The sequence below is a fragment of the Balaenoptera ricei genome, chromosome 15 (genome assembly GCF_028023285.1).
Source record: "Balaenoptera ricei isolate mBalRic1 chromosome 15, mBalRic1.hap2, whole genome shotgun sequence".
Lineage (NCBI taxonomy): Eukaryota > Metazoa > Chordata > Mammalia > Artiodactyla > Balaenopteridae > Balaenoptera > Balaenoptera ricei.
The window spans coordinates 72536206-72548429 of NC_082653.1; the positions used below are offsets into that span (position 1 = coordinate 72536206).

The 12224-nt window shown below is 49.8% G+C and overlaps 1 protein-coding gene across 1 annotated transcript; it reads right to left on the minus strand.

The window, feature by feature from the left end:
* Window positions 1-1189: 1189 nt before the first annotated feature.
* On the minus strand, window positions 1190-11874 carry NFATC2IP (nuclear factor of activated T cells 2 interacting protein). Its single transcript, XM_059895966.1, has 8 exons — window positions 11386-11874; window positions 10234-10306; window positions 7726-7840; window positions 6938-7018; window positions 6659-6845; window positions 5273-5417; window positions 5038-5147; window positions 1190-3426 (listed from the first exon to the last, which is right to left on the minus strand). Exons 1-8 carry the CDS (start codon window positions 11770-11772, stop codon window positions 3268-3270), a joined length of 1257 nt encoding a protein of 418 aa, XP_059751949.1. The 5' UTR covers window positions 11773-11874; the 3' UTR covers window positions 1190-3267.
* Between the last annotated feature and the right edge of the window lie 350 nt (window positions 11875-12224).

Below are 12224 nucleotides of genomic sequence, written 5' to 3' on the forward strand. Positions count from 1 at the left end.
GTCCAGTCACTTGTACTCAAGAGAAAATGGGTAGGTGCACATCCAATGATCTGTGATTCCATTCCTGGATATAAACCTGAGAAAAATCCCACTCGGGGTCACCACAATATTGCTTGCGATAGCAACATACTGGGGGGCTAGAACGGGGTTTGGTTACAAGTGACAGAAATCCTCCAATAGCAGTGATTTTTTTTTTTTTTTTTTTTTTGGCCACATGGCTTGCAGGATCTTAGTTTCCTGGCTAGGTTTTGAACCCGGGCCCCAGCAGTGAAAGTGCCAAGTCCTAACCACTGGACCACCAGGGAATAACCACCCAATAGCAGTGATTTAAACAAGACAGGAAGTTCCCCTTCTCGCCAAAGCCCAGAGGTCAGCAGTGCAGGGCTGGTAAGACGCTGCATGGAAGCGGAGACCCAGGCGCCTTCTCTCCTTGTCCTGCCCTGCATGGCTTCCTTCCCCAAGGTCACCTTGTGTCAGTAGGGATGCTCCACTTCCAGTCAGCAGCAGGAAGAAAGGCAAAGAGAGGGGCACACACTGCCCGCTTAGGGACGTGTCCTGGAAGTCGCACGCCTTCCTCTGAATTGGCATTTGGCCACACTTGGCTACAGTGGAGGCTGGCAAGCACTGTCTTCATTCTGAACTCTCTGTCTTTTGCTAAAAAGCAGGGGTTGGGCTTCCCTGGTGGCGCAGTGGTTGAGAATCTGCCTGCCAATGCAGGGGACACGGGTTCAAGCCCTGGTCTGGGAAGATCCCACATGCCGCGGAGCAACTAGGCCCGTGCACCACAACTACTGAGCCTGCGCGTCTGGAGCCTGTGCTCCGCAACAAGAGAGGCCACGACAGTGAGAGGCCTGCGCACCGCGATGAAGGGTGGCCCCCACTCGCCGCAACTAGAGAAAGCCCTCGCACAGAAACGAAGACCCAACACAGCCAAATAAATAAATAAATAAATTTAAAGAGCCAACATGTTTCTTAAAAAAAAAAAAAAAGCCTCCTTCTCAATAAAAACCAGGGGTTCTGTTACCCTGGAGGAGGAAGAATAGGTGTGAGGGGACAGCAAATGGTCTCAGCCACAGGGGTCATGTGGGCGGGTGGTCACGGGAAGGACAGAGAGACAGAAATCCTCAAATATACACAAGTTGAATGTATTCCCGTTTATTCTATTGAGATTGAACATATTTTAATTTTAATGTGTTCAGACTTATTAATGGACATAAAATATCTGAAAAAAAATGAGTTATACCATATCATGGATTATTTAAATGTTAAAAAATTTTCTTTCTATATTTCCCACATTATAAGTTCAAAGGAATACCACATTCCAACAAAAAACTCTTTAAAGAGAGTGATATGCTTTTGCCAAAATTATACCACCTATCAGTGGAAAATTCACGGCTTTATTAGTAGACGGTGCTGAGAAAACTGGCTCATTATACGGTGAAACTAAAACTTGGATCTCATAGACAAAGGTGAATTTCAAATAGTTTAAAAGTAGTATTCAACATTTCAGCAGCCAGTACAGCCTGGCATCAACCAATGAGAACAAATATTTGACCATGCAAAGCAGATGCCAGCACATACCAGTGTGTACTGGCTGGACTTCAGCCCAATATTAGTGGCCTAAATGTGAAAGAAAAGCTAATAAACTAACAGAAGAAAATGTAAAATATCTTAACTACTTTTAAATAAGAAATCAAAAAGCAACAAATGATATAACAAAATAGTTAATTCACCTACATTAAAATTAAGAATTTCTGTTCAGTGAAGGACACCCCTGAATATACAAACACAACTGCCATTTTGAGAGTTTTTTGCAACTGCCCAGGAATATACGAAGAACTTCTGAGAGTAAACAAAAAAAAAAGATAGGAAGCCCCCATGAGAAACTGAGCAATTCACACAAAGGGAAACCAGAAAAGCTGAAAGGTATATAAAGAAATTCCCCAAATTACTGGTGATCAGATGAATGTACATTAAAATACGGCACCACTTTACACCCAACAGACCAGCAAAAATTAGAAAGTTGGGCAGTAGCAAGTGCTGGTGAGGATAAGGAGAAATAGGAAGCTTTATGTGGGAGGGTCAATGACCATTCTAAAAACAAATAGAGAAATTAACCTGTCTGACCCATATTCCCATCCTGGGTACCTCTGCCAGAGAACTTTTCACAAAATATGGAAGGGGACACATGAAAAGATGTTCACCGTGGCCTTGTATACATGCTGAGGAGTTGGAGGCACAAAGGTGTCCACCACTTAGCAGATGTGTAAACAAAATGCAGCTGACACCCACCATGGAATACCTCAGAGCAGTTCAAAGAAATAAAGCTGATGTAGCATAAGCAACACAGGTTGAGTGAAAAAAGCAACAGCACAAGATCTATAGGATAATACTACATGTGGAAAAAGTATATTCACACATACAACATGGCATTTTTCAAGGATACATTCATATTCAAAGACATGTAATCAACACATTAAAATGGACGCTTACAGGAGAGGATGGAGTGAAGGGGAAAAGCCATAAAACCAGAGAAGCCTTGCGTGGACTGGAATCCTGAGATCCAAAACCAAAAGGCTCAAGGTGCTCAATTATGCCTTAAATAAAGTGTGTGCATCAGGAAGGTGGCTTGAAAGGGTCCTGGGGTGAGGAAGACACCCAAGCCTGAGAATCTACTATATTCTTCAAAAGAATAACCCATCGTCTGCCTCTGCTGAAGCTAATGCATGTGTGAGCTTGATCATCTAGTTTCCTGCAGGCTGAGGAGCCACACCCCTGTATGTGCCTCAAGCAAACTTCACCCCCCCCCCACAATGACACTGAGGTCACTGCTGATCCTGGACGTGGCATAAATCCCAGGCCTGGAATCCCATACCAGGGATTTCATGTTGATTTCAACTCACTCTTTCAATAGGAGCAGTTTCATAAAAGAGACATTTCGATAAAGGAAAGGGTGATGGTGGAGGGGAAAGGGTGAGGGTAAGGGATACCTTCTCCATGTCCCAGGGGACTGCCAAACTCAGCACACCCTGTGGATGGAGCCACAGTCCACCCGGGGCAGCAAGGACCACCACACACCTAATCAGGTAGCAAACAGCTTGAAACCAGGGTCGACGGGGCGGGGCGGGGGTGGTCCAAGATCACTCCTTGATTTTGCTTCAGCTTGAGGATAAGTTCTACCTCAGTTTCAGCTAGCCGTTATGGGGCCAAAAGGGGGCAGCCGCTCTCCCCAAGTCCAAGCTGGGCCTCTAAACAGGGAGTGGGGTTTCAGCCCCAGACCTCAATGAGGTCCCCGGATTCCATGCCCAGATCAGCCGGCAGCTCCTTGCCTGAAAGCTTTGTCCCATCAAAGAAGAAGGAGAGCTTGTGGCCCGAGAGTCCCATGGCCTCCTCGTAGCGGGACATGAGGGTCTTCAGAGGAGAATCCTGGATGGAGAGGAAAAAATGGATGTAAGAATTTGAAAAGAGGGGCTGAGGAGAACTTGTAGGGACAGACAGAGGACTTGCGACAGGGAGGACAAGGGGACAAGTCAAGTCAGAGCCCACGGAGGGAAAGGCAACTGGCCGAAGAAGGCAGCAGCAAGCTGGTTCCTCTCTAGGGAGCTGGGCCACAGAGCCCAGGGCTGGGATGTTGGCTCTGGGTCAGGCAAGTTCTCCAAAGCCAGTCTCCTCACCTACGATGGAGGCATGAATCACAAGGAGGAAGCCAGCCGGGCTCTGGAGTGAGCATGACCCAAGCTGGGGGCCAGGCGCTCCCATTGAAATGGATGTATAACCCTAGCGAAGTGCTATGGGTTGACTGTGTCCCCCAAAAAAGATACCTTGTGGTCTTAACCCCTGGTAAATGTGCATGTGACCTCATTTGGAAGATGTGATCAAGATAAGATGAGGTCATACTCGATTACAGTGGGCACTAAGGCAACAGGACTGGTGTGCTTGTAAGAGAAAACAGACACACAGAGAGACACACAGGGAGAACATCATGTGAGGAAAGAGGCAGAGATTGGAGTGATGCAGCTGTGAGCCAAGGACTGCCAGCCACCACCAGAAGCTAGGAGGAAGCAAGGAAGGATTCTACCTAGAGTCTCTGAGGGAGCATGATCCTGCTGACAACTTTTCTTTCTTTATAGTTGATTTACAATATTTTATTAGTTACAGGTTTACAACATCATGATTCAATATTTTTATAGATTATACTCTATTTAAAGTTATTATAAAATATTGGCTATATTCCCCTCTGCTGTCCAATATATCTTTTTTTTTTTAACATCTTTATTGGAGTATAATTGCTTTACAATGGTGTGTTAGTTTCTGCTTTATAACAAAGTGAATCAGCTATACATAAACATATATCCCCATATCTCCTCCTTCTTGCGTCTCCCTCCCACTCTCCCTATCCCACCCCTCTAGGTGGACAGAAAGCACCGAGCTGATCTCCCCGTGCTATGCGGCTGCTTCCCACTAGCTATCTGTTTTATATTTGGTAGTGTATATATGTCATTGCCACTCTCTCACTTCGTCCCATCTGCTGACAACTTGATTTCGAACCTGTAGCCTCCAGAACTGTGAGAGAATACATTTCTATTGTTTTAAGCCACCCAGTTTGTTGTATTTTGTTATAGCAGCTCTCAGAAACTAATACGGCAAGTTATTCCACCTCTACAGAGGTTGGCTTCCATATTTGTTAGATGAGGGTAACAACAGTGCTTTCCCATCTAAGATTGTTGTGAAATTCAATAATATCCTGAATGTGAAGTAAATATCCTTAGCACAGGGACTGTCACTTCTTTTGTAATTAGGATGGGTTTTATTGGTTACTATCCAAGGGTGATTTTGACTTTAACCAGGAGGAGTTAGGAGACCAGAGCCAGGTTCCCAGCAGAAGGGGGAGGGAAGTTGAACACTGGGCTTTTTCCACTATCTAGGATGGGTGGGGACCCAAGACCACACAGGGCAGTGACTCCATCCTCCACCCACTGACACGAGAGACCGCAGAGCACGGGGCAAGGGGCACAGAGAGGCAGCTCCCCCACTCACTCGAGGCAGCGAGACTTCCAGCATCTGGTGCTTCTCCTTCCCCTGCACCCGCAGCTGGAGGAGGTGGGACTTCTCTGCGACATCCGGAGAACTTGCTAGCACCACACAGTCTGTGGGGGGCAGGATCGGGAAGCCAGGCCTAAGCGCGGGTTGGAAGCAGGGTCCCCTCTGGGCCTCTTCCCATATCCCCTCCCTGTGGCAAAAGCCTCCTCAAGCCTCCCTGCCTTCCTCTCACCAATGATGTCAGCCACTCCAAGCTTTAGGGTCCTGGGGGTGGCGGTGGGGGACAGCTCTGTCTCTCCGAAGAGCAAGAGGATCCTGCTTGGGGACACCCCAAGATGGGCGGCCATGTGGTCCACCACGCTCTGGAGGGGCTCCGACTGGGAGGGGGACAAGAAGTGAAGGAGGCCTTCCTGCCTTGATGTGCTTCCCCCACCACCCCCAGTTTCTGGCCTTAACTACTTGCTGAATTCCTCATCTGTGGGTTCCACCATATTTACCTGGCAAGGCATAAAATAAAATCATGTCAATAAGGGGTTCAGGCAAGTGACACAAAGACACGAAGCAGCCATGAGTTAGGAGAAAAAAGGGAGTGGTGGGGATTGCGGCAAACCAGAACCGGATATGCTCCATCTAAACAGGCCAGCTGTTCCGCAGTTCCAGCTGATTGGTACCATGTAGGAATATGGGCCAGGTACTGTATCTTCCTATTTAAGAGAAACCAGAAATCTGGACCCTGGTACAAAATCACCCATTGCAAAGGTTGGCGATGAACTCATATGTTCATGTGACTCATACATGGGACTTCCCTGGGGGTCCAGTGGTTAAGACTCCACGCTTCCACTGCAGGGGGTGCAGGATCAATCCCTGGTTGGGGAAGTTCTGCATGCCGTGAAGTGCAGCCAAAAAAATAAATAAATAAAAGCACCGTACAGCACAAAGGAAGAAGAAGCATGGGACTTCCCTAGTGGTCCAGTGGCTAAGATTCTGCGTTCCCAATGCAGGGGGTTCGATCCCTGGTCAGGGAACTAAGATCTCGCATGCCACACAGCAGGGACAAAAAAAAAAAAAAAAAAAAAGAAGCAGCAGCAGCACAGTTGATAAGGCCACGGGCTGCCAGTTCACAAGCCCTGGCGTAGTTGCTTGCCTGATGCACGGTTACTGCTCGATAAATGGTCACTTGTTATCATTCTTGTTTTGGAATTGGAGTCATCCCTACAAAAAGAGTAGTCTTCATCAGGAAGCTAGGGGGGATCGGAATGACCAAGTGACATCTGGGTGTCCAAGGCAGTAAGAGCAAGCACAAGAGGGAAGCACAGGGTCCGAGGGAAGGAAAGAGGGAGGGATGCACCCTGGGGAGGGGCTACCAAGCAAAGCTTCTTAGGATGTTTTAGTGGAACCTTGAAAATGGGTGGGAAGTTTGCCAGAAAGAGAGGGGAGAGGGAGGAAAAAAATCTCCCAAGGGTAACAGTGAGCACAAAGGCGCACAGGGCTGAACGAGCGCTGGGCAGCTCCAGACAGCAGGATGGGCAAAGGAAGCCACGGTCCCTTCTGCCCAGACACCACAGCCTCTCCATAGACAGTTCCTGGGACCCTTCTCCCAGACTCTTCAGGCACTTACCATTCTGATGGGCAATCTGACCAGGTCAGTCCGACACCGGATTTTGAGCGGCAAGAGCCGAGGTTTCTCTGGGAGAGTGGGCCCCTCCAGTAGGACCACCTCATCCTCTTGGCTCAGGTGGTCCTGGCCCTGGGGCTGCTTGGGACTCAGGCAGGAACGGAGATCTTGGAGGCGCTTGTTCACCTCCCTGGGGTGCAGAAAGAACTGTGGGTCAGTCAGGGTGGGCCCCCTCCATACTGCCGCTCTCCACCCCAGCCCAGAGTCCCCTGCCCTTGGTACCTTAACTTCTGGAGTGCCCGAGTATGCTTCCTGCTGTTGGTCCGTGGCAGAGATGGAGGCAAAGGTGAGGTGTCCTGAACCCTGTAGAGATAAAAGAGGGACAGGATGGAGAAAGAGGTGAGACCCCAGCCCCACACCTCTCTTCATGGGACCCCTGGGGACCAGAGGTGGACCTGGAGAATCAAGAGAGAGCATCTTCCGGTGACATCCATCTTATGGGAAGACAGGGGGAGGTAAGGACAGGGAAAACCTGAGTCATAATTTTTATATTTATATGACCCAAACATGAGGGAGGAGAATGCCTAACTTTTAAGATAAGTTACTTCCCAGGTAAATGTCTGATAACATCCAAATGACACCAAGCACTTACTATCTGCCAAGGGTTAACTCTTAATTTACCCCAAAATTCTGACCCGGGTACCACTATTATCCCCATTTTACAGAAGAGAAAACTGAAGCACAGAAAGGCTGGCTAAGAGACAGCCGCCGGATTTGAACCACAGGGCAGTCTGCAGAGCCAAACCCTTCACCCCCTGCATCACTACTTTCTTAGACACAAAGCTGAAATCTCCACTTCCTGGTGGGTCCTGAGGGCCCGCTGCCATCCTCTGAGGGGGACTCACCTTTTCTTCCCCCCAAGGAGAGCTTCATTCCTCACCTGAGCCTCAAGACTCCTTCCGTCCCTTCTCCTTACCCTTTGAGGAGCCAGCCAAGGGTTCTGCTTGCCTCAGTCTACCCCCCCAACTCCCTTTCTGCTCCAGCGGCCCCAGGGCCCTCGCCTCACTCACAGTAACATCTCTTTCTTCTCTTCTCCATCCTTACTCCTCAGCTTCTTCTTCCAGGGAGAATCGGGACATGGGGAATCCTCAGCGTGGGGACTGCTGGAATCTGCCATGTCCGCCTCTGGGGACAGAGTGGGAGGAAGTGGAAAGGGTTAGCCAAGAGAGGGCAGCAGGAGCCCAAGGAGAGACAAGTCAGGGGCTTCAGAAGGTTCTGAGAAAGGAGGAGACTAAGGGAGCCCCAGACACACACAACCACTGGGGAAGGGCTCAAGGGGTGTGAGTCAAAGGGGAAAAGCCTACCTCAGAGAGAAGGATGAACTGGAGCCTGACAGATTAGAGCAAGAAAGTGTCAGAGCTTCGTGCTAAGGCATGAGACAGTGGCGAGTGTGGACAGTCGGAAAGTGGCTCACCCCAACTGAAGCATGCTCTTCTCACTTTTGATCACATGCACCCCACAAATGAAGAACACTGAGCACACAACCCGGAAAATAGGTATTTACTTAATACACATATACTACTTACTATACAGGGACATACTATTATATATGTTATAAAACATACACTAAAACAAATGTCAAAGGATGACTTTTTTTTCTAATATTTCTCTTATTTTCTTCCCATACTCAGTTTGGTGGGCACAGAGAGACTGTGACTCCGGGGTGGAGGAGGGGGTGTGGGGCAGGGAGGGAATGAGGTAAAGAGGTAAGTATAGGCCCTCTGAGCCTACGTTTCTCAAATTTCATCCATGTGTCATTGCCACGTTTTGCCATATCTCTGTATTATTTAATATCTTTCTTTCTTTCTTTTTTAAGTTAATTTATTTATTTTTGGCTGCGTTGGGTCTTCGTTGCTGCGTGTGGGCTTTCTCTAGTTGCGGCGAGCGGGGGCTACTCTTCATTGCGTGCGCGGGCTTCTCATTGTGGTGGCTTCTCTTGCTGTGGAGCTCGGGTTCTAGGCGCGCAGGCTTCAGTAGCTGTGGCATATGGGCTCAGTAGTTGTGGCTCGCGGCCTCTAGAGCGCAGGCTCAGTAGTTGTGGCTCGCGGGCTCTAGAGCGCAGGCTCAGTAGCTGTGGCACACGGGCTTAGTTGCTCTGCGGCATGTGGGATCTTCCCAGACCAGGGCTCCAACCCGTGTCCCCTGCATTGGCAGGCAGATTCTCAACCACTGTGCCACCCGGGAAGCCCGGCAGGCGGATTCTTAACCACTGTGCCACCAGGGAAGCCCTAATATCTTCCTTTAAATCACTCATTTTAACTTGAATATCTTATAAAAGGAAATCAGGTATAATATTCTAAACTATAGAAGCTCTTTTCCATTTGCTTGCCACATGATCATCATTAACCATAAGATAAAAACTGTGAATACAAAACAATGATAATGAATCCTAGATCAGTGGTTCTCAGAGGCAATTTTGCCTCCTGGGGGACATGTGGCAATGTCTGTAGACAATTTTGGTTGTCACAATGCGGGGAGGAAGGGGTTGGGGTGTGATACTGGTATCTGGTGGGTAGAGGTCAGGATGTTGCTAAACATCCCACAGGGCACAGGACAGCCCCAAACAAAGAATGATCCAGTCCCAATGTCAGTAGCACCGAGGTTGAGAAATCCTGTCCTAGTAGCTGCCAGAGGCCTGAGATTCTGCGTTTCTGACAAACTCCTGGAAGATACCCAACACTCCTGGGTCCACATTTTGAGTGGCAAGGACAGAGGTGCCTTTGCACTTCTCTGTTCCAGGTACCATATATGCAAACCATATATGTAGCCCAAGAGGGGGCTTTCTATATATTCTCTTTAATTAAGTCTCACCAAAATCCTTTGACATAGGTCCATTTTTTATCCCCATTTTGCTGATGAGGAAATTGAAGCATTGAGAGATTAACTCGCCCAAGGTCACACAGCTACTAAGGGGTAGAACTGGCATTCAAACCAGGCCTGCTGGTTCCTAAATCAGCACTTAATCACCCTGCCATACTCCCTCATGGTGCAAAAGTCGTAGTCCAGGGTCTGCATTTGCCCACTGGATCGCTTCCCTATTAGACCTGACTCCTACTCACTGCCCTTGAGTGGTTTGCAAAAATCACATCACTGAGGGAGAACAAAGGCTGGGCAGCCCTGAAAAGATTCAAAGAACACCCTGCTGGCTCCAGAGTGTTCCCAAGACACTTGTTGCAGATGTAACAAGATGTTACAGATTCTTAACACCTCCCCCTGCCCTGCTCCCAGGATTACAGAATCAGAATCTCTGGGGATGGCACCTGGAAATCTGTATATTAGCTCACTCTTATGCCTATTAGAGTTGGCAGAAGGGTGTTTTGACAGCATTTTCTGTGCCTTCTGGTTAACAATCCAGCTCCTTTCAGGATTGGAGCTTTTTCTGGCTAGGATGCAGGAGTCACCTCTCCCATGTCCTTCCCCTGAGCCTCAGGAAACAACTAACTGCAGGGATGTAAACTCCAGAAAGTCTCCTCAGAGAGGCCAGCGCTGGGCACCTCTCCCTAGAAGCCCACCCTTACCTTCCTCAGTCTCTGGGGGGCAGGATTTCAGGAGGGACATGTGGTCTGGGATGAGGTGGAGGCTGCTTTTCACCTGCAAAGAAAAAGTAGATCAGTCCCAAATCCTCCCTCCACTTAAAGAGAAAACTGGGGTCGATTCTTCCCTCACACCCAGGCCGCCTCCAGCTCCCAAGTCCTCCCTAAGGATGTAGACATTACAGCCCTCCCACAGGGACTCAGGAGCTCAGCTTCCCCAGGATCCAAAATTGGAGTACCCTACCATACGGTATCACTTATATATGGAATCTAAAATATGACACAAACGAAACTATCTACAAAGCAGAAACAGACTCACAGACATAGAGAACAGACTTGTGGTTGCCAAGGGGAAGGGGGGAGGGGGGAGGGATGGACTGGGAGTTTGGGGTTAGTAGACGCAAACTATTACATATAGAATGGATGGACAACAAGGTCCTACTGGATAGCACAGGGACCTATATTCAGTGTCCTGGGATAAGCCATAATGGAAAAGAATATAAAAAAGAATGTGTATACATACATGTATAACTGAATCATTTTGCTGTACAGCAGAAATTAACACAACATTGTAAATCAACTACACTTCAATTAAAAATAATAAGGAGTACTCTGATTCCGACACCCCTTTCCCTAACGCACCGTAAGGATGCAAGCTTAGTTCCCTTTTTTTACGAAGCTGCTAGCCATCCTGCTATCTTTGAATCCTTGGGAATCTCAGCCCCCTAGCTCACCCTACCACGTGGGGACTCCAGCCTCCTGGAGCCCCCAGTTCTCTCTGAACTTCCATGGACCCCAGTCCCCATCTTCCTGGATCTTTAGCAATGGGTCCCAACCTTAAAACCCAGTATGCCCCAAATCCCAGCCCTAGGTGCTTCAACTCTTCTCTGAACCATCAGGGATCCCAAACCCTTAGGCTCTCTATACCCCCCGACACTCCAGCTCCTGGGAATCCCAAACTCCCAGCACACTCCAAACCCCTTCACCTCCCCAATTTACAGAAACCCCAGAAATCCTGCCCCCAAGGCTCCTAGCCCCTGCTTCCGTTTAGTCTCCCAAGACCAATCCTAGAACCCTACCCTCAACATTTCTAAACCCAGCCCTTCCGCGCTAGCCCTCTCGGGGACCCGCGGGCACCTTCTCAGAGTACACTGGAACCGCCGGTGCCTCCCCGGGATCCAGCAGCAACCGCCGCCGCCGCCTGACCAAGACCCGAGGGGTTTCAGCCGGCCGTGCGTCCGCCCCTTCGCTGTCACTGTCGCTGTCGTCCCGGGGCGCGGCCGGCACGGGGGGTTCCGGGAGCGGGACCTCGGCCGGGTCCGCAGCGCCGCGCGCCGTTGCGACCTCCAAGACATCCTCATCGCTGTCGCTGACCAAGTCCACAAGCACCGAGTCCAGGGTGCGCCGGGCTGGCGACCGTTGAGCGCCAGGACGCCGGCCACGGCCGCCCCGGGATCCCCGAGCCCCTCGGCCGACACCGCCGCCTCTGGACCGCCGGCCCTGTTTCCTCACCGGCTCCGCCATGGCACACACCCGGCTGCCACAGTCGCCCACCTCTAGCCAACTCGCCTGGCCCCCTCCAGCGGCTTCCGCCCTTCATTGGGCGAACTGCCTGCTAGTCGGCACCTCTCCCCGCCCACACCCTCTGGCTCCACCTCTCCGCCTTTTCACTGGTCGCTGAACCCGCCCATCACACATTCACCACTGAAACCAAGGCGCCAAAGATTCCAGTCAGACTCGGCGCAATCGGCGTAGGTTTCGACTCGTCCCGGCTCATCCATTGGCCTGACCCTCCTTCAAGCCCCGCCCACTGAGGAGAGTCTTTTTCCTGGTTGGTGGAGGAGCAGGGCATCCTGGGAATTGTAGTCTGCAAGCCCTCAGGCTAGAGTGGAGGGAGGAGTCCGGCTGGGAATTGCTTTTAGAAACCGCAGACCTCACGGGTATCCCGTTTATTCTTTCCCTCAACTGCTTGGTGG

Bases quoted from the DNA above. Each gene is read 5' to 3' on its own strand.
- NFATC2IP (XM_059895966.1), bottom strand. From the start codon at position 11,772: ATGGCGGAGCCGGTGAGGAAACAGGGCCGGCGGTCCAGAGGCGGCGGT. The intron at 5,418-6,658 runs GTAAGTGCCTGA...TCCCCCTCCCAG, and splicing joins TCAGATTGCCCATCAGAATG to TCGGAGCCCCTCCAGAGCGT. The intron at 3,427-5,037 runs GTGAGTGGGGGA...CTCTCCATCCAG, and splicing joins TGGAAGTCTCGCTGCCTCGA to GATTCTCCTCTGAAGACCCT.